This window comes from Mixophyes fleayi, chromosome 4, assembly GCF_038048845.1.
Source record: "Mixophyes fleayi isolate aMixFle1 chromosome 4, aMixFle1.hap1, whole genome shotgun sequence".
In the NCBI taxonomy this organism is placed as follows: domain Eukaryota; kingdom Metazoa; phylum Chordata; class Amphibia; order Anura; family Limnodynastidae; genus Mixophyes; species Mixophyes fleayi.
In genome coordinates, this window is record NC_134405.1 from 194,736,828 (window position 1) to 194,764,709 (window position 27,882).

At 39.9% G+C, this 27,882-nt stretch overlaps 1 protein-coding gene across 3 annotated transcripts in view; it reads left to right on the plus strand.

The window, feature by feature from the left end:
- Positions 1 to 10,788, plus strand: part of PPHLN1 (periphilin 1) — a 66,967-nt gene extending 56,179 nt beyond the window's left edge. For all 3 annotated transcript variants that reach the window (XM_075209066.1, XM_075209067.1, XM_075209065.1), the window contains one exon: positions 10,036 to 10,788. In XM_075209066.1, coding sequence (XP_075065167.1) covers positions 10,036 to 10,221 — 186 coding nt within the window. In that variant the 3' untranslated portion in view covers positions 10,222 to 10,788. The remainder of the gene's footprint in view (positions 1 to 10,035) is intronic.
- The last annotated feature ends 17,094 nt before the right edge of the window (positions 10,789 to 27,882 follow it).

Consider the following 27,882-nt stretch of genomic DNA (forward strand, 5'->3'; position numbering starts at 1 on the left):
TGGCTACTGAATAGAATTTGTGATGTTTCATATGTAAATTGGAACCTGATGTTTTCAAGCAGTTTTTCTTTGAACACGATGCAGAACACTTTGATATTATGTTTGAGACTGAAGAATCCATGTCCCTAGCTTGGTTTTCATAAAGCATCATTGCATTCAAAAAGTAAAATGTACCAGACTCGACATCACCTCTACAGTTATTGGGCTTGGGTTATGGGTGCTTGAACCAAAACGCCAAACATAAATGGGAAAATAGGATATCAAAGAAACACTGCAGTGAACTCAGAGACCACACTTGTAGAATGAGTAAGTCAATGCGAATAATTTGCAGTTTTACCGCTGCCATGTATAACTGTGTGTGTGTGTGTGTGTGTGTATTAGAGAGAGACATTGATATATGTCCATATCCACACCATTTGAAATTATTATCTGCTCAGCTGAGTCCCTGTTAGCAGGGTTGTCCCAGTGTGCGACCAGCATTCTGTTTGGGGCAAATAGGATTTCTTTGTTTACACAATTACATTTTGCAACAAACACAAATTTCTAGAATTATTATATTTTATAATGGAGCATCATTGTTCACCCTTTCTCCTACTGGGCAACTTTGACACTAGAGAAGTTTTGAAACTTTATACACTGAAGAAATGAGGAGACATTCCTATAGAGGGCTTGACGATGAGCCCGGGAACCATAAATTCATAAATGGTTATGGACCTGTTTACCAAGTGATTTCTTTGACTTTTATTTAAAAAAAAAAAAAACCATTGTGAGCTAGGTATTGGAAGGTAGTCTACTTCTGTTTTAAACAAATGAACTTCAGACCCCAATTGGCAGTTGTAAAGTATGTGGCTTGCCCATCATAGGGTTTACTTTATACTAAGGTCCTGCTACTCTCAGTTGCTTGTAAATGGTGGGAACATTTAGTCCTCCAGGGCATGGTTAATAAAACCTGGGCTGTTTCTTTTCTTTTCTTTCCATGCAAATGTACTTTATGGGGCAGTTTTTTTATTGCTGATGTAATTTATCTTTGCTCTGTTTAGACTCTCACACTTCTCACCATGTGACTGTGCTTCCTTTGGTCTCCTACCTGGGGCAATGTTGCTAAGGCATTTTATTGATGAGAAGGTAATGCATGACTGATTCCACAGGAGAAGTTTTACATGTTGCACAGAAATTCTATCTGAAAGCTCAGGATTTCCTTATATTTATTCTTTGCCATAATAAATATTATTTTTCCCAAAATGTTTTTTCATTTTATTTTTGTGAGACCTACAGATCTAAAACTTTATTTCTCCATGTATGTACATTATGAGTGGACCATATTATGACCTATTTTAGCTTAAGAACTGGTAATTAACTTTGAGAAAATCATGTTGAATATGGGAGAACCCTAATCAATAAATCAGGCCCTGTTTGTATAGTCAAGTTTCAACGGAGATTGTACTGACAGTTGTTTCTACGTGAATGCTACGTCCACAGTTACAACAGTTGTTTTAGTAATCGACAGATCACTAATCTGATAAGTGATTGTGTTTTATACCTGAAGATGAATTCAGTGCTTTGTAATGGGAGGATGTAAGACCAGCATTAAGTTGATCATCTGCTTAGGAACATCCACATTATTATATTGGTATAGGTGGTGTTCTCCCAGAAGTCGATACACGCTCAAAACAGCAAATTTCTGTTTGGTATGTAGAGCCACCCAGAAAAGTTAATGCAGCAGAAGCCTAGCTATGAAGATCACCAATATTAACAAAAACGTAAATACTTTATTCTGTGTTCCACTTTATAGTGGAGAATTCCTTGATTTCTGGAACTCTAAACAGGCCACATATGTACACATCTGATAATTTTCCTGTGCCAATAGTGACTGGTTTTCCACTGTATTAGCTACCAAACTGGACACACATTGCCAACTAATTCTCAGGAATTTTGGGCCAGACTGATCATTTGTGATCACTTTGGGGGCAAAATGTCAAACTGGCAAACAAGACTAAGGCAGTTATTTTCCTATGGATTTTGCAAGTTTCTGCAGTATTAGCGATTTGTAGTTTAAAATAGGTCCTTTTAAAAACACACATTGAGCCCACAGAAATTTGGATATCTTTACAAGCATATAAATTGTGTTAAATTGTTACTGCTCTTTTAGTGCCCACACTAAGGCTGGGTACACCCTACAGTGTTTCTGGCTCAGTATTGGATCAATAAATGACCGTTCGGCCCGATTATTGCGTTAGTGTGTCCGCTCCAGTGACGAAAGAGGATTGTCATTCCAAAGTGGAGATCGTTTGATTTGATTGCTCAGCAGAACTATGAATCTCGTTCAGCTATGGAATGACATCCCTCCAATCCTGCTGTCTGTATGCACTGATGATCTGGGTCTCCATAGAGTTTACAGAGTCGCTATCTTTTCACACGACTGTTATAACAGTTAGAGCACAGATCTGAGGGTAAATCTTTTAAAACATGTATAGTGTGTGCTCATGAATCTGCATGCTGATAGTGACTTTATTTTTTTTTTGCATCCGTCGGTACAATCATTCTAGAAAACACATTGGTCGGAAAATTCTGTAGTGTGTACAGAGCCTGAATTACAGCTGGCATATCGAACATAAAGATCAATCTAGATTATTTGATCTGTGCTTGTGTGGCTAGTTGGTACGGTGACATAGGAGGCAGTAATGCTAATCATTGTAACACTTGGGCCCTGGTGCTATCTGCACAAAGTTTTGTATTTTGTCACCTTGTTTACATGGGTTTCCTCTCAGAGTACAAACACATACTTTGTAGGTTAATGGTATGCATGTCTGTGGTAGGGAATTAGACATAAGCTTAATTGGTGCAGCACTGGAGAGACTGAATGCACATTGTGGGTGTTCTATAAATAAAGGATGAGAACTAGTTACACTTTTCACCATTTGATCAGACATGATTTGAAGGAGAGATGTCAAACACATGGCTGCATGTCTGGTATGGGTTCATTTTTTCCTTCTTGAGCTTTTTTTCCCATTTTTGACTCCTGATATGAAAAAAAAAAAACAAGGATAAATAGAAATCACAAGTAACCTGCCAAAACACAAAAAAAAATCCTAAAATGTATGATGAAAAGGCTTCTCTTTCAAAGAATAATCCTTTACACTGAGCGAGAAGAGAAACTGACACTCATTTTTGTTTTTTCTTTCCACTAAAATATGAATATTTCCATTTAAATTGAATTTTCTCTAGTACAGCTCAGGAGATTGAATCTTTGCATAATATTGTTCCTTGCTGATCCTGGGTTGGAAACCTGTCAACTTTCCTGAACACCGTTTAGCCACATAAAGGCTAAGTACCGAGATGGGCTCTCTAACTTTATATTGATCCATCTTTCCGTTCATCGAATCTCACTCCCTGTTACGTAGACTGAAGGTGTGTCATATTCTGTAAAATATGTGACTGCCAACAATGGAGGTTATTTACAAACAAAAAAAGCCCAAATATGCCTTAACCACAGTAGCCAATGAGCAGTTCACTTTGATTAAAGCAGTGATGAGGAACAGGCAGCCCTTCAAGCATTCACCAGCGACCCTCAGCTCCTTCCTGTTGTATTGTCAGAATTGTTTATTATAGCTTGTAAAATGTGTTTAAAATGCTTGCTGATATGTTATTACAGATAAGTTTTCCTTTCTTTGATTAAATGTATTGTATTGTTTTTTTCTTATTACTGAAATTAAGGGTAATGTGTGGCCCTTTTGAAGGTTAGAGGGCTGCCCATGTAGCCTCTGAAGTGTATCAGGTTGATCGCTAGACTAGATATAGTGACAGTTAATGAAGCAACCAAATGTCTTGTTATGGATTTAGCAAATTTGCACTTTTTAGTAAATAACATGCAGTATGCTTAAATGTGTTCAGACCATAATGTTGACCTGTAGAATGTTAGAGACTTGCATCTCTAGCACATCAACAAGTTACATCCTTGACATCCTTTTTAATATTCACTTGTCTACCTTATCAGAGCTATGGAGAACTTCACAGTTTATACAATGGGCAAAAATATGCAAATAATGCTCTCCAAAGAGAAAAGGGACTTCTGGGTAAAATGTTCTTTACATGACAATTGAGCCACTGCCTCAGCTACTGGGTAATTAGAGCAGGACAGAGACTTGTGATGAGAGAGAACATCCACTTCCAAATAGATCTGTTTCAGCCTAGTTTGGCCTCCTCAGTACACAGCAGTTTTTTTCTGTTTGTCAGCATATGATGAACGGTACAAGCAGCCTCATTGTTTTAATAAAGCTAGGTCTATAGTGTTTCACACGTGGCCTAAACAATGTTCCCTGCACTGACCATGCCAAAACATTGCTTGTCTGCTTCCTCTTTTGGAGAAGATTATTTCTTTATTGAACAAAGTCATTTTAGACTTTTTATATTGGTTATTTCAACCTGGTTCTTCCTTTATACAACTGTGAACCCCTGTCTCTTAGTAAGTTTACTGTTCAAGCACTATGAACGTATTTTAATCTAAAAAAAAAACAAAAAACACCCAAAGCCTATATTATTGCCACGTAATGCGGTCTTCCTCACTTGAAGGATATACATTTTGTTTCAAGATCAATCATATTTGTTTGAGAATAATAGGAGTTAGTAACAAAGTATTGTATCTTCTTTGTTCAAAACGTGACGTCTGGCTCATAATCACAAAGATGGTGAGCAAAAGCCACTGATATGTACAATATGAGAAAGTGAAAAATGGCTTTTGAATGCTCAGGAGTTTGCAAACGGGTGTGGAAAACAGTCCACTGTGGAGTACTGAGGCTGTGGTAGTATTGGGCCATTTCCTGCTGCTGTTAAACTCTCTCAGAGAATTGAAATGCTGTGGGTCATCCAGAGTCTCCAGATAAAGTGCCTGAGAAAATCTGTGCTGATAAAACTAGACCAGTATGTCTGTAGTTGTGCAAATAAGTAAATATTCCTGCTAGGAGTCTGTATCCATATATAAGCATGTAGAGCCTCAACATTACACACTCTTGTATATTTTCTTTCTGCCCATTATACTCTGTGCGTTCTTATATTATATTGCTCAGTTCTGCACACCTACAAAGAATATACATTGCAATTTGAAGTACTTGGTAAAAGTGTGTAAGGCATCTATGTCCCAGATTTTGGGTTTTTTTGTGGTTTTCTTCCTTTTGTCATTTTAAAACAAAATCACATTTTATGGAGGAGGACAGGGTTATACATAAGATTATAACGGCGCAAACCATAAATATGTTTTAAAGCATAATGGAAAATATAATCTAATTTTCCTTTAAAACAAAGTATGCCTCAATAGGCTGTCCGTGCTATTAAGTTACATCTAGGTATAATGGTGCGTTCCTGAACACACTTAATCCAGCCATAGAACAAATAAGCGCATTCTTATCCACTCCATGGAGCCTTGGATGCTAGTTTGTGTGTGGCCTAAATCTCCCAAGTATCTTCTCAGCAGATGTAATGGATGAAGGTAGAGTTACTTCATCCACTGACCTATCTATTTTCTCTAATCCTAGGGTTTGTGCTACCTTTTTCCTTACCATGTTATGGAGAAATGGAGAAGCGGATAAACGGTTGCAGCTAAACCATTAGTACGAACACACCAAAAATACAGGCCTGGCATTATTCCTTTATACAACAATCTTCCCTAACTATTTACAGTTTTTTGCTGCTTTAGACATTTTGCTGGTTGATATAAAAGAAATTACGTATTTTATTAAAAGCTTGCTTCCTTCTCCTATATCATATTGCTATGTTAATTTTAGAATCTGGATAATTGCAGTGTGACTGTTTTAACAGAGCCCACATGTAAAGCCATCACTTGACAGACTATCGTTGCTGGGGCAGTCTCTAAATTGCAGTGCATATGGATGTAGTAATCACTGCCATACTTATTTGTAAGGATGATCACACTCAGTAAGTATGATTCTGTAAGTGTTTATGTATTAACAAATTGATACATGAGCATCGGTTAGAGGGTATTATGATTAGGTGGCCATGGATATGCATGGTCTTTAGGATTACAGCATTCCAATATGGGAACGTGCTTTCATTATGTGGTAACCTCTTTTATGCAGTCATTTTTTTTCCTAAATGTTTTAAGATCTCATATTTAAAACATGTAATAGGTTAACTGAAAGCTTTCTTTTTATTTTTTGTATTTACTTTTTTTTTTTCTTTAGCATTGTTTTCATTAAAATCCCATAGGCAGGGCCTCCTCACCTCTTTGTCTGTTTTACCCAGTTTGTTTATTAGTTTACTGTGTTTGTCCCCAATTGTAAAGCGCTATGGAATATGTTGGCGCTATATAAATAAATGATGAGGATTAAAATGAGCACAAACCCTCAAGTGCTAACGTGAAGAAAATAATTACTGGTCTCTTGACATCCCTCCTCCTCAGGGAGGATGAGCTTCCTTCATGCCTAGAAAATTTTTATTTCTATTCACATAAAAATTCACCTGTCATCAGTGCACAGTGGAGGTAGACATTTTGTGATCTGAACAAATATTAAAATAATTTTTTCTTGTGGGCGTGTTTATATATTTTTTTTTCTCCCCTATTCATTTAAACATTTTGGTAAGGTGTGCTCTAAAACAAAAATCTTCTTTCCACCATTTCATTCATGGGACTGGGGGACGGCGCATATTGTAATGCATCCACTACTTATTGAATGCTGGGAGGGTTGACGGGGAGGAAAGAGCTCCACCACTTTGCTAGATCCAGTCTCCCTCCTCTTTCATCCCATGCCTCTCACGGAGAGAGGAATTTTTATTTATTTTTTTCAAAAGCACACTCCTTATTACAGCATACTCCTTATTACAGCATAATCTTTTTGATAAGTAAAGATAAATAAAATAAAATGTTCCCTTACAAGTGCCTCTGGTCACTAGACCATAATGAATTGATACACTGCAGTCTCATGCATATAATGACCGCTTCCAGTGTGTATAGCTCACAGGTACACTTTTTAACTTGCAATAAGGAACCAAACAGCATTGGTCCAAGCACTGGATCTGCAGGATGGAGATTGGAAGTGGGTAAAAACAATGCACAATTATGTTTGCAACAGTTAATTTCTTTACTGCACGTGTCCTATGTTGTTACTGTGGTTAAAGAGAATAGATCCATGATCCTACAGGGAAAAGGAGGATGCGTTTACACAGTTTAAACCATTTTGTTTATGTTCAGTGTACTTGCCTTAGAGCCATCTGTTAATAATTATTAAACATTCCTTTGGCGTTGATGTTGATCTTTGTGGGCTTCTTTTGAGAAAAAAAAGTTTCTATTTAAGAGGTTTAAAATATGAAAGGAGTTTGTGGGCGAAGGCCGCAATCTGTTATTTGCTGCTAAAGAGCAGATTTTCCTGAAATGAAAAATTAGTGTACCCTGACTCAGACAAGCATGAAAATAGCATGACTCATATTCCTTTGTAAATATAGCAACTAATTGTGGAGAAATATGGCAGAACAATTATGCCTTTATGACATGGACCTCAGCTGCCCCCAAAATATGTGTAAAAGCAATCTGGTGCCTTTCTATTGCAGGTCATTATCAAGAAGATAAAATTAAGTGTGCTAGAGACCATTTCCTTTACGCACATACGTGTCACTTGGTCTTTTGTAATTAATGAGGGTAACAAGTGCTCTAAATCTAGCTTCAGGGCCACAAAAATGTAATGGAGTGTTGAAATGTTAATTATCAGGTGGTTTCACCTGCTCCAGACAACTTGCCTACAGCAGCTTTTTGGAGTGGTTAGAGATGGGGCTGATAAGAGTAAAATGTCTTTGGGCTAATAAAAAGTGAGACTTTCTCAGTAGTTCATTTCCTTTGCCTAAAGCTGTATTTTATAGATGCCTGTTGGGATAGAGCCTACATAGTTCTCATCTGCCAGTTCTTTTATTTTGTTCCAGAATATTCATTGAGACTTTTTACTGTGCTTAATGTACATGGGTATTTCAGTTTTCTACTCGTATATTGTCAGTGTATATTTTTATACTTAGCTGTTTTATTACTGTAGTATTAGTAACCTCAATGTTTCATTGTCCCTATGAATAGTTCTACTAAACTGCTACTACTGTTTGAATACATTGGCTTTTTATCTACTCCATTACTAAGGCTACATACAAAACTATCACCTCATGGACATTTGGTGTCATTGTTTAAAAACAAACTTGTGATTCTCAGTACCCCACAGGGCTTTGTTGACTGGTTGTTATATTAAACACAATCACCTCTGTGTACATTACAAAGTTTCAATACATACCATGTAAGTGTCACATACAGTACACAGAGGAGTGCAGCTATCTAAAACTCTAAGCAGGACAATTATTATATCTAAAAAGCAATGATGAATATTTTTATAAAGGGCTATAAAGACCCCATAAAAGCTTTAACTCTGTCATAAACAGGTGTATGTTTGCAGATTAAACAAAATTATATAATGCAGGAGTCCATGCAAGGGGGCCTAGGTAAATTGGGAGATTGGATTGGGCAGCAATATAGCAGATGAAGTTCAATGTGGATAATGTTTGATTATGCATACAGCTTACACCCTGGTTCAAACACTATTAATTGCATAGGATGGATAAAGAGCTAACTATTTTTATTGTAAATCATAGACTTAACAATAGCATATACAGCAACTGGATGAAAAGCCATTATTATGTCATTTACACTGACTGTGAATTTACTTGTAAGACTGGTCTGGTGCAATGGGGGAATTGATGAGAAAGTACTATGCAGCATCAGACTGTCCTTACTGTAATTGTAAATCACTAGAAATCTAAGTGTAAATGTCATCTTGTACTGTGAATTAGGAAGCTGGAACTTTGTATCATGTGAGTGTTTATCATACTCTTGCAAAAAAAGCAATTAACATTTCTTAGGCAGCACGGTGGCCTAGTGGTTAGCACTTCTGCCTCACAGCACTGGGGTCATGAGTTTGATTCCCAACCATGGCCTTATCTGTGTGGAGTTTGTATGTTCTCCCCGTGTTTGCGTGGGTTTCCTCCGGGTGCTCTGCTTTCCTCCCAAAGCATACTGGTAGGTTAATTGGCTGCTATTAAATTGCCCTTACTCTCTCTCGACTCGGTCTCTGTGTGTGTATGTTAGGGGATTTAGATTGTAAGCTCCAATGGGGCAGGGACTGATGTGAATGAGTTCTCTGTACAGCGCTGCGGAATTAGTGGCGCTATATAAATAGATGATGATGATTTATTTCTGGTAATTTGAACTCTGGAAATTAGGTATCATGATATAATCCTATATCTATATCACATTTCTTAATGTGTAATCATAATAGGATGCTAAACATTGTTCATATATATCAAAATGTATTGTAGCCTTTTGGAAAATGTAGGCACACACATACGTTCTGCTTAACATCAAAAGAAAACCATGTTAAATTTTGTTTTGCCCTCTTGCAACCTAATCCATAATTAAGAATTTAATTTGAAATTTGATCCAAACCTTTGGGACAACAGTTTTAAATTATTTTTGATGACCTTATTAAACGTTAAATGGGTACTTCTGGTTTGTCTTGAAAAACTAATGTTCTGTTATGCTACTTTACATTATATTTATGTTGAATCCTGCATTTGTATACATTTTGTGTAAAAGTATCTGTTTCATTGTAAAACTGTTGAGATGAAATGATGCGTTAATGTTTTGCATGTGGTTGTTTGCATATAGGCTCCAAATATTTCTTCCTTTTTTTTTTTTTTTTAAGTACGTTATCAGGTATTTCAAAGCCAATAAATGCAAAATAAATTTATTACCCACATCATACGAGCGTACTTGGAAGGAAGCTTGCAGCTACACTTAACTCTGTGCGTAATCCAGTGCTGACCACGTCTAATGTTAATAGGTATATGTAGGTGTTACTGCCGCATTTTATATGTGGGTTATAGAATATTTGAGACCCCCAGAATCTGTTAAACCATCAAAGTGGTTACTTAACGCTGAAAGATTTTGTGCACTTGTTTTGTCAATATGTAACTTTATTTTTGTTCTTCTTTGTACAGGTCTACAGGCAGGATTGTGAGACTTTTGGTATGGTCGTGAAGATGCTTATAGACAAGGACCCTTCCCTTGAAAAGCAGGTCCAATTTGCATTACGGCAGAATTTAAGTGAGATCGGAGAGAGGTGTATTGAAGAACTGAAACTGTACATTGCTGAGTATGACGCAGCACATCAAGACCTAGCATAGCATGTACAAAGTTACTGTGGATTTTGCATTTTCTTTTGGACTCTATCTTTATAACTTATAACATATAGAGTTGTCCAATGTTAAGATGACATTTGATGTGTTTCATAGGTATTACAAATCCTTTTTGCTATATATTTTTTTTGTTTTTGTTTTTTTGTCATTTTGCAAAGCCGAACTGGTTACGTGTAGATAATGAGTAGGATCAGCTGCAGGTGTGTATTTTATTCAATGTTCTTTTACTTGTTTTTACTGCAGTGTTTGTAAAGTTGGTCACATTTATTATTTGTTTTCAATAAGGTGTATTGGCAGATCTGTCAAGTGTAAACTGCATAGGGATTACAATATTTTGGGAGTTTTTTTATTTCATCACTTTCTCTGGGAACTATTACTTCCTTCTGTACAACATATTTGTTATTTTACATGAAAAAAAAAATTGTTTTAAAGTAATGAGATGCCATATATTGTAAATACATGTAGTCCATATAGTAAGTGCCTACAAATCTTGAGAAGGAAACTGATCATAATAAAATAGGCACAAAGAAATACAATAAATATCATATGGACCAACCTGTGTTATTCATAATTATTGTGACAAGTATCTTGAATCAACATTAAACTCTTTCATACAGTAAAGTAAGCTTAAAGAATATAGGAGGACGGAAGGACGTTGTGTTAAATTGTTGTGCCATTAGAACATTGTGGCTGAATTAAGTACAAATTAAAACACTTTGGGTAGTATTTATAAAATAAATTGTGCATATGTAACTGTGCAAAAAAAGTAGACTATTTTAATTTACTAAAATGTACAAGAAAAATTACATAGATTTTGAATTATGTAGAAAAGTTTGAACTCTCTCTAAACATGTGAGTCTGCTGCTTCAAATATAAACATAATTTAACAAAGTTTATGGATTATGTCTGTACTTTGCAATTGTCTTATTTTTTCTTGCATTTCATTTCCATGACACTCACACATTGGCAATGTTTAGTGGTGATATGAATAAATCACATAGCAGTACCGGATTACAGGATCAATTAAAACCATTACGTAAAGGTCTAAAGTACTCCCCAATTTCCACTCAGAATAAATTAGATACATACATTGACCTTCATAAATTAATGAGAGATTCTGGTTAATATATATATTTTGTAAAGTATCCAAACTCCAACTAAGAAAAAAAACAAAAAAACTGTTGCTTTGATATAAATTTGTTTTGGAGTTTTCATTTTGTATGTACAGTTTTATAAAAGGACCCTTCTTGGAAACTTCCCAAAGGCTGGTGGAAAAAGATGTCAACAGCATCTTGTTAAATCTAATTTTTTCTTTATCCATCAGAAATGAAAACAAAAATAATAATTACACAACAGTGTGTCATTAAGAGTGTGGGCTTGGTCACTACAGAGAGAGATATTTGAAAGAGACTGAGGGGTATGTTTACTAAACTGTGGTTTTGAAAAAGTGGAAATGTTGCCTATAGCAACCAATCAGATTCTAGTTATCATTTATTTAGTACATTCTACAACATGACAGCTAGAATCTGATTGTTTGCTATAGGCAACATCTCTACTTTTTTAAACCTTCAGATTAGTAAATATATCCCTGAGTGTCTCCTAGCAGATTATATATATATATATACCTTCAAAGCAATCAAAAGCTATATACAGCGCCACTAAGTCCGCAGCGCTGTACAGAGAAAGCGATCCCACTGAAGTATTTTTCTGAACTTGATTGGAAGGCCTCCTATTGGAGATATCAGCCAATCAAGAACGTGATTAAATTTTTTTTTTTATTAAACACACAATTTTAAAAATGCGCTTTTTTTTTTATTATTATTTATTTATTTTTTATAATATTAGGCATTGGAAAACTTTTAATGAATTACTAATACAATTTAGGTTTTAATATCTCGGGCAGCGGTTCCCAAAGTGTGCGCCACGGCTCCCAGGGGTGCCGCGGCCATGAAGACTAAAAAAAAAAACTTGCCAATCCGGTGACGCCCGGGACCCGACATCCTCCTCCTTTTCTCGCTTCTCACTGAATGTCTGGCGTGACGTCATCTCGTCCAACATATTCAGTGAGGAGCAGCAGGAGAGAGGAGGATGCTGGGTCCCTGGCACCGCCGGATTGGTAAAAAGACACAAGAGAAGACAGAAGGCCAGGTATGACAAGTAAAAAAAGGGGAGGGGAAATGGTGATAGGAAACAGCAATGGAGGAGCATAAGAATGAAGGAGGGTACAGTGTGATGATTTTTGTACATGTTGTTTTGTTTGATCTTATTCCTCTTCATATTAGCTGTAAATTATTCTTTGACAGAAATATAATTGAAAAAAATATATAAAAATATTATTTCTCTTTCATCCAGTCTGGGGGACACTGCTTACCATGGGGTTGTGGAGGGGAGCTTGAGGAGTTGGCACCTAACTAGTTAACTTTTAGTGCTGCCGACAGACCCCTCCCCTCTACAATCCCCCTGCCTCTTCCTCTTCCTGTCAGTTTTTTTCAGGTGCCCTGGAGTTGGGCAGTGTTTTTTATAGCTAGTATAAATGTAAAAATTTAAAAAATTTTATTTTTTTATTCACTACTATTGGTGGCAGTGCTGGAGTGTGTTCTATGATAGAGAACACACTCACAGCCAGCAGCGCAGGCATTCTCCTGTCAGATGGGAGCCATAGGCTCTCACTGACAGGGAAACTTTCAGAAGGGTGCCTAAACTGAGGAGTGACAAGCGGTCTCATGGACCGCTGCACTCCTCCAGCCTCCCCGATAACCGGCGCTGCCATTACAGGCAAAGAGTGCCGGTTATCGGATTAGCAAGTAGCGGCGGCCATCTTGGATTTTCGGGCCAGCAGCGCTACGGAGAGAGGAGGAAGGGGGCTATACCACGGTTCCCCTCTCATGCATAGGAGGAGGGTGCCGGGTATGTCGCTGCGGAGACCTCTTTATTAGAGGTCTCCACTATCTGCCACGCACCATTTTTTATTTTTTTCTATTTTTAAAACTGTTTTGGAGCTATTGAAGGGAGGGGAGCTAATGCATAGAGTTCCCCCTCCTTCCACAGAGAGATGGTATATCCCAGTCTTCTGGCGCCAAAAGAAGCCCGGGAAGAGAGACCAGAGCTGAGGGAGAAATCACAGGACAGACTGCCGTGGACTTCTCTCCTTTGTGGCCCCTGGCTAAGTATCAGCTTATTAAACACACATTTTGGATCTTTTTCTGTGTAAAATAGTAGGCTAGTAAGGTTTTACATATAGTCTCCTACTTGCCTACATATATATTGCTGTTTAACTTACAAGTACAACTTTTATTATATAGATTAGTTGTTTCTTGTTATGCAATCTGTTTTTTCCTGCATACATATCTCTCTATATTCTCTCTGTTTACACAGCTAGATTAACCCTTTAATCTGTGTGTTTGGTGTGCCTTCCTTTATAATAATGACAGATAAGGGAAAGGGCCCTATTACAAAATATTTCACTTGTTCAAAGTGTCAAGTTAAATTACCGTGTGGGCAGGGGGACCCTTTGGCGCTCTGTTCTGCATGTGATGCAGGGGCTTCCACTGTGCAGACTCATCAGTCCACAGCCCCACTGACGGAGGAGCCGGCCTGGGTGGCGTCCCTGACACAGTCTGTTTCCTCCTTAGCTCAGATGGTATTACAATCTAACCAATTGCTATCTAATATGGCTACTTCGGTGGCTTCTAATAGCACTCAGCTGGGCCTCCCTGTTACCACAGGCTCCATTGGAATGTCTTTACCAGGACCTTCCTCTTCCTTTTCTGACCTAACCCCTATTCCCACAGAAGCGGCATGGTCTACAGCTTTCCTTAAAGGTTTAAATAAGCTTAACTTGTTGCTTGAGTCCCCAAACATCCCGTCCGCTAGAAGAAAGAGACCTAGATCAGATAATCCTATCACGGTCCTTTCAGATTCGGAGGAATCTTCTGAGGATGAGGGGGTTGTTTATTCCGATTCTGACCAAGTTCAGTCTTCGGAACAGGAGGATAGTTCTAAAAGCCAATTTTTTAATGATTTGGTCTTTGCGGTTAGACAGGCGTTGGACCTCCCAGAACCGGAGGATCCTACGCCTAGAGACAGAATTCTGTTTAAAAAGGCCAAAAGAAAGGCTTCCCGTTTTCCCCCTTCTAGGGAACTCGTAGACATTGCAGAAGGAGCATGGAAACAACCTCAGAAGAGGTTCTCAGTTCACAGAAGATTCTCCTCCTTGTATCCCTTACAGGAGGAGGAGGAGGTAATTCGTTGGGAAAGTATTCCTAAAGTAGATGTTCCTATCGCCCGTTTGGCTAAACACACCTAACTTCCAGCTCCTGGTTCAGCGTCCCTTCCGGATGCCAATGACCGGAAGGTTGAACCCCAACTGAAATCTATTTTCGCGGCTGCAGGTTCGTCCTTTAGACCCACATTTGCTTCAGCTTGGGTTGCCAGAGCCATGGAAGTATGGGCAGACCAGCTGGCAGAGGCCTTACAGGGCTCTGATTTACTCCCCCTGGCCTTACATTTGAAGGAGGCATCGGGGTACATTTATGAGGCGGCCCAAAATTCAGCAGCTGTCTCCTCCTCTATACAGGCTGCATCCATTTCAGCCAGAAGAACTCTATGGCTGAAATCCTGGGAAGGAGATGCGGAATCAAAAAAGTCTGTTGAAATCATTCCTTTTTCAGCAGCAGGTTTGTTTGGTCCCAGGCAACTGGGGGCAAGAGTCTTTGTTTCTTCAACAGTGAACAGCGTCCTCCCAAGACTCTTGGATTCGGGGCATTATATCAAGGGGATACAGGATAGACCTGCTGGGCCCCAGGCCCCATCGTTTCTTCGTAACCCCTCTACCCCAAGATCCATTCAGAAGACAGGCAATACAGGATTGTGTCGCCTCTCTTCTCTCTCAGATAGTTATCTGCAGGGTTCCAGAATTCCAAAAGGGACGGGGGTTTTATTCAAACCTGTTCCTTGTGAAGAAGCCGGACGGCTCCTTCCGACCCATTTTAAATCTAAAGAGCCTCAATGTGCACCTAAAAGTCGACACATTTCGGATGGAATCTCTGAGGTCGGTCATAAACGGTTTGGAGAAAGGTCAATTTATGGCTTCCATAGACATAAAAGATGCATACCTCCACATTCCCATTTGGAAGGGCCATCAGTCCCTCCTCAGATTCACTGTAAGACCCTTCCATTATCAGTTTCGGGCCCTCCCATTCGGCCTCTCCACGGCGCCGAGGGTTTTCACAAAAGTCATGTCGGTTATGGCAGCTCGTCTTCACCTTCTGGGCATCCAGGTCGTGCCTTATCTGGATGACCTGCTCTTCAAATCCTCCTCAGAGTGTTGTTTGCGTTATCACTTGTCCCTTGCCTTGGCGGTTCTCAGGGGCCACGGATGGCTCATCAACTTGAAGAAGTCTCAGATGGTTCCGTGTCAACGCATGGTTTTCCTGGGCCTCATCATGGACACCAGCCAGCAAAAGGTGTTCCTGCCTGTCGAAAAGGCTACTTCAATTCAGGAAATAACATCCCAGGTCTTGTCCTCTCCCAGCCCCTCAATCCACTTGTGCATGCGGCTGCTGGGAAAGATGGTGGCCTCTTTCGAGACCATTCCATTTGGTCGAGCCCACTCTCGCTGTTTTCAGTGGGATCTGTTGAAGAAGTGGTCAGGATCCCACCTACGCCTGGATCTCCAGAAGATCTCTCTATCCCCGAGGTCCAGAGAATATCTCCAGTGGTGGCTGATTCAGGATCACATGACAGTGGGCAGATCCTTCTCTCCGTGGGTGTGGGTCATAGCCACGACAGACGCCAGCCTGAAAGGTTGGGGGGCGGTTATCCTACACCTCCGGCTTCATGGCATTGGGTCGGTTCAGAATCATCCCTACCCATAAATGTGTTGGAGCTGAAGGCTATTCTTTTGGCCCTCAAAGGGGGACAATCCCTCCAGGGCCACCCTGTCAGGATTCAGTCCGACAATGCCACGGCTGTGGCATATGTCAACAGACAGGGAGGAACCAAGAGTGCAGCGGCAATGAAGATTGCAGCCCAGATTTTGTCTTGGGCAGAACTTCATGTTCCGGAAATATCGGCAGTATTCATCCCAGGAATACACAATTGGGAAGCCGACTATCTCAGTCGCAACCAAATGATGCCGGGGGAGTGGTCTCTCCATCCGGAAGTCTTTCAGTCCCTAGTACAGAGATGGGGTCTTCCGGACACAGATCTTATGGGCTCCAGACACAACAGGAAGGTCTTCAGGTTTTGCGCAAGGTCAAGAGACCCCTTAGCGGTGGCAGTGGACGTCATGACCATGCCATGGGAGTTCAGGATAGGATACCTATTTCCTCCCATCCCCATGCTTCCTCGCGTTCTCAGACGGGTAAGGCAGGGAAGTCGGCCAGTAATTTTAGTAGCTCCCTCATGGCTGCGCCGAGTCTGGTACGCAGACATAATCTCCATGGCAGAAGGACCCGGGGTTCGTCTCCCATCTCGAGACGACCTTCTCCTTCAGGGTCCAATCCGTCACCTGAATTTACCTCAGCTCAGTTTAACGGCATGGCTGTTGAAGCCAGCCTCTGGAGGGCTAGAGGTTGTAATCCTCCAGTGTGGTGAACACTATAATGCGAGCCAGAAAGCCAGTCTCAGCTCGCATTTATCACCGGATTTGGAAAACCTATATCAGATGGTGTGAAAATAGGACATGTCACATCCTCTTTTCATCTCCCTAGTTTATTGGCTTTTCTTCAGAAGGCCTGGAAGCAGGGCTTCGTTTAGGTTCCCTAGAAGTTCAGGTATCGGCACTTTCAGTCTTTTTTTCACCTGAAATTAGCGGTTTTGCCAGATATTAGGACTTCCTCCAGGGAGTCTTGCATATTCAGCCTCCCTAGGTTCCGCCTACAGCACCGTGGGATCTCTATCTGGTGCTGGATATGCTTAAAGGGCCTCCCTTTGAGCCTTTTCTTGTGGCAGATTGAAATGGTTGACCTGGAAGGTCCTATTTCTTTTGGCTATTGCATCTGCACATAGGCTTTCAAAAATAGAAGCTCTGTCCTGTTGGGAACCATATATTGGTTTTCCACGAGGACAGAGCAGTGTTGAGAACCCTCTCTTCTTTCGTTCCTAAAGTAGTTTCGGTTTTCCATCTGAATCAAGAAATTGTAGTTCCGGTCTTCTCATCTACTTTCCATTCGGATCAACAGTCTATGGAAAAGTTAGATGTGGTTAGGGCTCTCCGCATTTATGTCAAAAGAACTTCTCAGATTAGACGTACTGATTCTCTGTTTGTTCTTTATGATGCTAATAAGAGAGGCTGGCCAGCCTCAGAACAGTCCATTGCAAGATGGATTACGGATACTATTAGGCAAGCTTACATAAGGCTAGCCGTCCGGTGCCAGAGAGACCTGGTCCTCTGTCTACACCTTTACAAAAATTTTACCAGTATAATGTATTTGCATCCGCGGATGCAAATTTCGCCCGTAATGCTTTGCGAGCGGGATTTTCAGAGTAGTCCCACCCTTAGGGGGCTGCTTTAGAACGTCCCCATGGTAAGCAGTGTCCCCCAGACTGGATGAAAGAGAAAAGAGGATTTATGTACTTACGTTAGATCCGTTTCTCTGATTCCGTCTGGGGGACACTGCGATCCCTCCCTTCTGCTTTTCCTCTGTGTGCTCTTGTTTGACTGCCCTTTTTTCTCCTTGGGCTTTTTAATTAACTGACAGGAAGAGGAAGAGGCAGGGGGATTGTAGAGGGGAGGGGTCTGTCGGCAGCACTAAAAGTTAACTAGTTAGGTGCCAACTCCTCAAGCTCCCCTCCACAACCCTATGGTAAGCAGTGTCTCCCAGACGGAATCAGAGAAACGGATTTAACGTAAGTACATAAATCCTCTTTTTCCATTGGATTTATATGTATTATTTTTGCAAATAACTTACTAAGTATTTCTGTCCTGACCTAAATACTTATTACGTTATTTTGACCCAACCACTTATAAAATGGGACTGCTTGGTAATTAGTTTGGAGAGGTGCCTTGAAAAAAATTATGGACACTCTCTAAGGGTGCCACTAACTGAAAAAGTTTGGGAACCACTGATCTAGGGGACACATCATTTCTCATTCAAAGTTGAAGTCAAGTACATGTTATCAACTGTTTGTGCAGCACGTACACTACCTCTTGCTTTTTCTGTTCATTCAACTGATACTAATTAAGTAGTAGCATCGTCTCACAAATCAGAATGTCATACACTAAGGGGGGGGAATTCAATTGCCGGCGATGTGGTGCGCAGACATTGTGCCATTATAACACATTATTTCTGGCAGCCCTAAATTCAGGCTTTGATTTAGATTAATTTTTTACTAAATGAACATCATATTTACATTTTTTTACATCCCTCTTAACACCAAATATATTTTTTTCATCTGTTTTTTAATGTATGAAACTTTATTTCTTTGTCATAAAGTTTATATTTTTTCATAAATGATCTATTTGTATATACAGAATAATTGAAATTGGATAGCCTTGATAGTGAGTATGCATATAAAGTAATCTCTTATTTCTGAAGTTCAGTGTGCTGCCACACAATAACATTGTTTTCAAGTGCTACCTGATCAAAATATTCAAGCTTGAATGACCAATGTTTCTGAAAGATCTTTTTAATTGAGATATTTTGTGTGCCACAAGTGTATCAATATGTATCTCATTGCAGCGACTATGATCAGATTGTGGGAAGAATTGTGTATTCTTCTCTGTTCTTAACAATTGATTGATTAAAATTATATCACTAGGAATTACAAATGATAAATAAAGATGCCATATGTGGATGTTTGGCTGATAATAAACATTTCTAATTCATTGGGCAGAATATCATGAAAAGATAATAAATGGAGATAACAAATTAAAATAAACTTTACAGTGTCATATAAAGAAAAATCATAAGACATGCATAAAGTTATGTTGACCGACTACTTTTGAGAAACATTACCATATGACTAACTGATGAGTCTTTTGTGTGGTTTAGCTTGCATTGGAGTAAGTTGATGAGGAAATGTTTGTATTGATTTCAGATGATGAGTTCTCTGCCATTATCATGGACAGGAAATAGACTGCAGATGAATGGACTTGCTCCTGGATTTAGGAATAGCATGTGCAATTCCAAATATGTTAAGATCTGTGAAAGCTTTGAAACATTTTCAAATATTACTCTGAATAGAACACATGAAATGTATTTGTTGTAACAGAGATCCTGGCAGTGCCTAATGATCAGTGTTATATTCCAGAGACTTTTGCTTGCTGGTTTTTCAATCTTTAGCAAATCCCTGGTCTTCCTGCCTTTGACAGGTTTTTTTTTTTTAATACGTTAGTATATTCCCCATCACCGACAAAGGATTAAAAATAAATAAATAAAAAGAACAAGTGCTGTATTAGAGAGCCTGTTACATTATTCTACTCTGATCTGATAAAACGGACGTATTGGTGATATCTGTACTGCTTTGGAACAAACCATGCCTCCTGCAGTGTTATACCTTATTATTTACTTGACTAATTAAAGTGATTCTCTTTTACAGGTATGAAATATATTCTCGTTTTTAATTGCTTGGGTCTATTTCCAGACAGTGGTTTAATTTCCGTTATTTGGAGTACCATGTCTAAAATCAGGGGCAGAGCTATCATGGCATGGCCATTACGTGCAGGGGTGCAGACAGTGGAGGGGGAAGCAGGTGCCATGTGTACTGGAAAAGAGACACTAACCTTGTGTGGTCACGTCCCATTTGGTAGCTATGGAAGGGGCCCCAAGAACTTCTGTATCGGGGCCTGTCCTTTTGGAGGACCTGGCTACTGGACCCAGTGGAAAGTGAGGTCTGGCAATGTTGGTGCCATCCGCAGTGAGACCTAGTCATTCATCTATTAGGTCAGGCTGTCAGCGAATCAAAATGATTAAGCTTCACTTTGCCTTGCTGTCAGATTGTGAGAGACTAAGTACTCCTCTGGAGAACAATTGAGTCATGTGCAGGGGATTGGGAGAGAGAGGAAATACATTACTAATTGTGGGGGGGGGGGGGGGGTTTCGTCATGGGAGGTTAGAGGAGATGTATTATTAGAGAGCTGATGGGGTAGAATATGTTACAGGGGGAAGGAGTGGAAAGTACGCATTACTACAGGGTGGACGGGGAAATGTGTTACTACAAGGGTGATGAAGTGGAACATGTTACTATAGAGGTGATGGAGATGTTACTACAGACATGAGTGCTATGGGACCAGATATCCAACACACAAACGCACACAGGTTCTACACCCCTGGTCTACAGTCATGGCCAAAAGTTTTGAGAATGACACAAGTACTGTTTTTTACAAGGTTTGCTGCTTCAGTGTTTAGACCTTTTTGTCAGATGTTGCTATGGTATAGTGCAGGGTTTCCCAAACCCAGTCATCAGGGCTCCCCAACAGTGCAGGTTTTCCGGATCACATGTGACATAATTAGGTTGACCTGTGGATCTGTTACAATGTGTCAGTCAGTAATGAATACACCTGTGCTCCAGCAGGGAGATATGGAAAACCTGCACTGTTAGGGAGCCCTGAGGACTGGGTTTGGAAACCCTGGTATAGTGAATTAAAATTATAAGCATTTCATAAGTGTCAAAGGCTTTTATTGACAATTACATCAAGTTTATGCAAAGAGTCAATGACCCTTATTTTTGAAGACCTCAGCAATTCGCCCTGGCATGCTGTCACTCAACTTCTGGGCCATATACTGACTGATGGCCACCCATTCTTGCCAACATGCTTAGAGTTTGTCATAATTTGTGGGTTTTTGTTTGTCCACTAGCCTCTTGAGGATTGACCACAAGGTCACAATGGGATTAAGGTCTGGGGAGTTTCCTGTCCATGGAACCAAAATTTCGATGTTCTGATCCCCAAGTCACTTAGTTATCACTTTTGCCTTATAGCAAGGTGTTCCATCATGCTGGAAAAGGCATTGTTCATCACCAACCTGTTCTTGAATGGTTGGGAGAAGTTGCTTTTGGAGGATGTTTCAGTACCAATCTTTATTCATCGCTATGTTCTTAGGCAAAATTGTGAGTGAGCCCACTCCCTTGGCTGAGAAGCAACCCCACACATGAATGGTCTCAGGATGCTTTACTGTTGGCATGATACAGGACTGAAGGTAGCACTTGCCTTTCCATCTCCGGACAAGCGTCTTTCCAGATGCTCCAAACAATCTGAAAAGTGGATTCATCAGAGAAAATGACTTTACTCCAGCTATCAGCAGTTCAATCTCTGTACCTTTTGCAGAATATCAGTCTGTCACTGATGTTTTTCCAGGAGAGAAGTGGCTTCTTTACTGGCCCTCGACACTAGGCCATCCTCCAAAAGTATTTGCCTCACAGTGCGTGCAGATGCACTCACACCTGTCTGCTGCAATTCCTGAGCAAGCTCTGCACTGGTGGTGCCCCGATCCCGCAGCTGAATCAACTTTAGGAGACTGTCCTGGTGCTTGCTGGACATTCTTGGGCGCCCTGAAGCCTTCATCACAAGTATTCAACCTCTCTCTTTGAAGTTCTTGATGATCCGATAAATGGTTGATTTAGGTGCAATCTTTCTAGCAGCAATATCCTTGCCTGTGAAGCCCTTTTTGTGCAAAGCAATGATGACTGCACGTGGTTTCTTGCAGATAACAATGGTTAACAGAGGAAGTACAATGAGTTCAAGCACCACCCTCCTTTTAAAGCTTCCAGTCTGTTATCCTAACTCAATTAGCAATGCAGAGTGATCTCTAGCCTTGTCTTCGTCAACACTCTCACCTGTGTTAACGAGATAATCACTGACCTGATGTCAGCTGTTCCTTTTGTGGCATGGCTGAAATGCAGTGGAAATGTTGTTTTTGGGATAAAGTTCATTGTCATAGCAAAGAGGGACTTAGAAATGAATTACAATTCATCTGATCACACTGACATTCTGGAGTATATGCAAATTCCCATCTTAAAACCTGAAGCAGCAGACTATGTGCAAAATAATATTTGTGTCATTCTCAAAACCTTTGGACCATGACTGTACAGTGAGAGCAGAGCCGACAGACTGCACCCCTGTTGCCAGTTTGGAGCAGAGTTCTAAACTAGTAAGCGCGCGCACACACACACACAAAGCTTGTGTGAGGATTGCAATACACCCGAAAGTAGGTAAACCATTCACATTTTAATGCATTCCTGACAACCATTTGTGTTTTATGTTTATTTTTCCAGGTCTTTTTGTTGAGAGGCTCCTCAGTCTCTTCATCATAAGGACATGGGATGTGGGAAGTTAAGGATGTGTGGTGGCACAAACATCCTCTGATGTACGAGCACAGGAAGGTGGGGGTCTGTCTAGTTTGAGTGTACCCCACTCCCAATGTCTGTTTATCAAATCACTGTGGTAATTGTGGAAACAGGAGTTCTGTACAGTCCACAGTAATTCTTTATTCAGTATATATAAACAAACTGCACTGTAACTAAACTTCCCAGCATGCCAAGTCAGTGATTGTTGTGGCATGCTATTTGTGATACAAAATGGGTCGTTCTGAAGAGCTCAGTGACTTCAAGCATGGTAATGTGATAGGATGACACCTTTGCAATAAGATGGTTCGTGAAATTTCATCCCTGCTGGATATTCCACGGTCAACTGTGACATTATTAGAAAGTGGAAGCGTTTAGGAACAACAGCAACTCAGCCACGAATCGAAAGACCACATAAAATCACAGAGCAGGGTCAACGACTGCTAAGGCACATGGTGCGTAAAAGTCACCAACGCTCTGCTGATTCCATAGCTGAAGAGTTCCGAACTTCCACTGACATTAATGTAAGCTCAAAAACTGTGCAGAGAGAGATTAATAGAATTGGTTTCCATGGCTGAGCAGCTGCATGCAAACCTCACATCACCAAGACAAATGCCGAGCATTGTATGGAGTGGTGTAAAGCACACCGACACTGGACTGTGGAGCAGTGGAAACGTGTTCTGGGGAGTGATGTTTCATGCTTCTCTGTTTGACAGGCAGATGGGAGAGTGTGGGTTTGGCGGATCCCGGGAAAACATTACCTGACTGACTGCATTATGCCAACTGTGAAGTTTGGTGGAGGAGGGATAATAGTATGAGGTTGTTTTTCAGGGTTTGGGCTAGGCCCCTTATCTCCAGTGAAGGGCAATCCTAATGCTTCACCATACCAAGTCATTTTGGACAATACTATGCTTACAACTTTGTGAAACAGTTTGGGGAAGGCCATTTTCTATTCCAACATGTATGTGTCCTAGTGCACAAAGCAAGGACTACAAAGACATGGTTTGATGAGTTTGGTCTGGAAGAAATTGACTGGCCTGCAGAGAGCCCTGACCTCAACCCCATCGAACACCTTTGGGATGAACTGGAACCGAGATTGCAAGCCAGGCCTTCACATCCAACATCAGTGCCTGACCTCATAAATGCTCTACAGAATGAATGGGCACAGACTCCCACAGAAACACTACAACATCTTCCAAGAAGAGGTATCGGCTTCATTTTAAAGTATATGTATTTAAATACAATGTCATTACAGTCCCTGTTGGTGTAATGGTCAAGCGTCTGAGAATACTTTTGTCCATATAGTGTATATATACATACAGGATATAGAATTACTGTGGTGGAACTATGAAAAACTATAAAAAAAAATAAAAAAATCTTTAGCCACTTTATGTATCTGTATGTCTGTGATGTATGTGTAATGCCACTTAAGTGAGGTTATTCCACAACCACTTAACAGACTCTCCATGCACCATTCAGCACTAAACTATGTGGGCCCTTACCTTCGTTTTTTCCAAAGGTTTCTGGTTAGGTGCGGCAGGAGAAGAAAGGCCAGAATAATTTGAAGTCATAAGTATCACTATAACATCTAATACTACAATTTAACTACAAAATTTGGTGACAATCTAATAGACACAATTCCAGAATATTGAATTAAAAATGTATTTTATTCTGAACCATGTGACTACTTTAAAATAGCAATATTTCCTTTTGTTATGTGCGTGTCTTCCTCCCCCTCGATCACCTGTTTTTTTGCCATCACACATAATGCATTCAGGTTACAACGCAGCCATAATCCTTTGCCACAGAATCTGCAAATCATTAAGTGCTCAACTAACACTGTTTAAAAAATAAATTAAAAAAAAGTGTCATTTTTTTTTTTGTCTCCTTTACAACATGTGACAACTGAATATAACTTAAAGAAGTTGTTTTAATCAACAGGATCATAGGGTAAATGGCAGCTTGATGCTTTAAGCTATATTGAGTTACCCTCTTGGATGAAGATCTTTCCCAGCTGCTGTCTGCTGTGATCACAGTAAGAAGTCTCATCACCTTCTGACCTCTGTCTGCTCTTACAACTTCTTATTCATTCCATACCTATCCCTAACCATCATTAACAGTTTATCCTTGTAGTTTTCTGATAGTTGATTAGAACATAAACTATTTTCTAGTTAAAACATTTAGTAGACACCGGAGTTTTTATCTTTTTAAATAGGAAAAGAGACCACATTAGAAAGGTGAGTGGAAAAGGGGAAGGGGTCATAGCGGCCTCTCACATGTTCTAATATGGAGAGTGTGTCCGAGTTATGTCATCGGTTACTTATATTGCATTTTCTCTTGGAACAGGTAAAATAGACCTCTAAGCTACTAAGATCACTGGTAACTGCATGTTCCTCTTTTTGCCCAAAGTCTTCAACTGTGCGGAGTTGTCGTTTCCATAAAGCGGAGGTAACTGCTATTGCAGCATACAGCAGATGGATGTAAAATATATATTTAGTAAGCCCCAACTTAAAAAGGTGTGATGAATGAATAAAAAGACAGGATACAGAGATTTTAGGGCAGTTACAAATACCATGGAGCCCAGCATCACTGTGTACCCATAAATCTTTGAGAATTGCGGCTTTGCGAAGACACATCTTTTATCCCCAAATCAATATAATCAATAACTTATTACATGCACCTAAGCCTTGTCTGTTTTCCCTTGTAGATTGAAGGCTCTAACGAGCTGGTTTTAATGTCTTTTGTCTCAGGTTTTTATCGTAGTCAATGTATGTTTGCAAGGTGGAATATGTGGTCAATGTATAGATAATTGTGAACGAAATATGATCTGTGTTATGGCTAACTTGCCATTCAGACTTAACATGTGAACGTTTTTGGATGCCAATGTCACTGTCCAGTTTTGACATTGGGACTGTATTGAGTAGAAATTTTTATGGCCTAGATGAATTGTGTAATATGGTATTGCAACTGTGTAAAGAATGGGAAGGGAATAAAGTAGAGTAGCTGATTTACTATGTGTATTTGAACAATGAAACACCTTCCAAAGCACAAAAAAGTTGGGGGTTCTCCAGAGATGTGGTAAGGAGAGGAGGATGTAGGCTGCACAGTTTAAAGCAGTCAGAAAAGATAAATAATGTTCTCATGAAACCCATCCAAAAGATGTGGGTTGTGGCTGGTTTTCATTAATGGAGGGATGATCTCAGTCCCACATTATTTTTAACAGACTGCAGTGAAAAATCAAAGTAATATTGAACAGTGCATTTTACCTTCATGCTTCATATGTATGGAAGTTTCAGTTTTGTTGTTTAGTTGTCCTAATAGCTTTGTGTTTTTTGTTGTTGCTTTTGTTTATCGTTTTTTTTTTTACCACTGTTGCATGTTTTTACTGAAGGGAATGTTTACTCATTTTGACAAATTAACTTCATATATACTTATCAAATTAAACCAACACGAATTTATTAGTGAGTATGATAAATTAGTGACATAATGAAATAATTATATAATGGAACAATTTGTCAATAGAAAAATTAGCTACCTGAAGTTTTTTTGTGCAGTTAGCATGCATACATAATAGGCAAAATAGCCGGTCAACATACCTCCCAACTGTCCCTCTTGTGGTGGGACATCCCGATTTGCAGGCCACAAAAGGAGATTAGCTTAACAAAAAATGTGGGTGCAGTTTTACAATCAATCTGCCCATTTGTTGGCAAAGTTTGTACTAAACTGGGGAAGGGCAATGCAGCAGGAGAGACGGAGCGAGAGCGCTCCTATATACCAACACACCCCCCCCCCCTCGCTTAGTAACGTCTCCTGTCACAAAGAAAAACAATTTAACTTTATCAAACATCACATTTTTCAATAAAGTCTCTTTTTTTCCTGTAACAAGAAATCAAGGGTTAATAAACAATACAAGTCATCAATTCTTGGAATTCTTTTGGTTTTAGTCCAATGTCTTTTCTCAAGATTGATTGTAGATTGATTCACATCATATGTGATGTCTGGTTGAGTCTCAATACTTGCAAACATTAAGCTTCCAACAGCATTTCTGTAAGGGATTAGACTCATTTTCTCTATCTCTTTACTGCTTATTGGTGACATTGCATTTGTCATTCTTAAGCTTTTATCCACAGGTGTATTAGCTGGTTTTGCGTGAAACATCCCATACTTGGTAAGTATCTTTTGGATGTATGCCTGTTGATCAATTGTAACAGTTCCATCATTCAAATTTTGCACAATCCTCATGCCTAACAGCAGTACAAACTGCCTAACTAGCAGTACAGCATCAAGCTTAATGTACCAACAGCAACCACTTTGTTTAAGACCATAAAGTGACTTCTTTAGGAGGCAGACTTTACCTTCCTGGTAGACACCCTCATTGTAGTGTTTATGTGGCTCCATGTAAATCTCCTCTAACAATTCTCCATTCAAGAATCCAGAGTCAAAGTCAAGCTGATACAACAACAAATCATGGATAGAGGAGATGGCAATCACTAACCTCAGGGTGCTGCATCTGGCAATAGGCAAGAAGATCTCTCCGTAATCGATCCCGGACTTTGGTGTGTAGCCCTTGGCAACAAGGCTGGCTTTATAGCGGGCAATGGTACTGTCCGCATTCACTTTCTTACAAAAGACCCACTTGTTTCTGATTGTTTTGCAGTTACTCAGCCTGTCAACTACAGTCCATGTGTGATTGTCATCCAGAGCTTTTACCTCTGTATCAATAGCCGCTTTTCATTGTTCAGTCGCTGCTTGATTTTGTCTCTTCAATGTTTTGCGGTTCACAAAAGGCTAGATTAGGGAACTCCTCGCTATATCTCCTAGGGGGAATACCTTTGCTTCTAATCGTAAAACTTCTGTTTTGCGGTTGCGTATCCTCAATTAAATTTTCTGTCTCTGACACACTTTCTGCTGTCTGAACATCCAGTGTCACAAACTTTCTTGTGGTTGCTGTTCTAAAACTCCACTGGACAATGGTAATAAGTATTGCTTTTGTTGTTGGTATATAGGAGCGCTTTCGCTCCGTCTCCACTGCTGCGTTGCTATGGCAACCGCAGCACCATCACTGGTGGTCTAGTGAGGAAAGGACTCTAACATCGGTGATGCGCTACTGCGCATGCACGGACCGCCAGACTCGAAGTGCACACTTCCAGCCAGACCAATATATAGAACGGACGCAGCATCAGTAGCTGCGCAACATATATATATAGTAAAAGTTCCCCATTGTGCCCTCATACAGTGACAGGAGATACCCTACACCAGTGGTTCCCAAACTTTTGCAGTTCGCGGCATACTTAGAGTCTCCAAATTTTTTCAAGGCACCCCTCCAAAATAATTATTGAGCAGTCCTGTTTTAGAAGTAGTTGG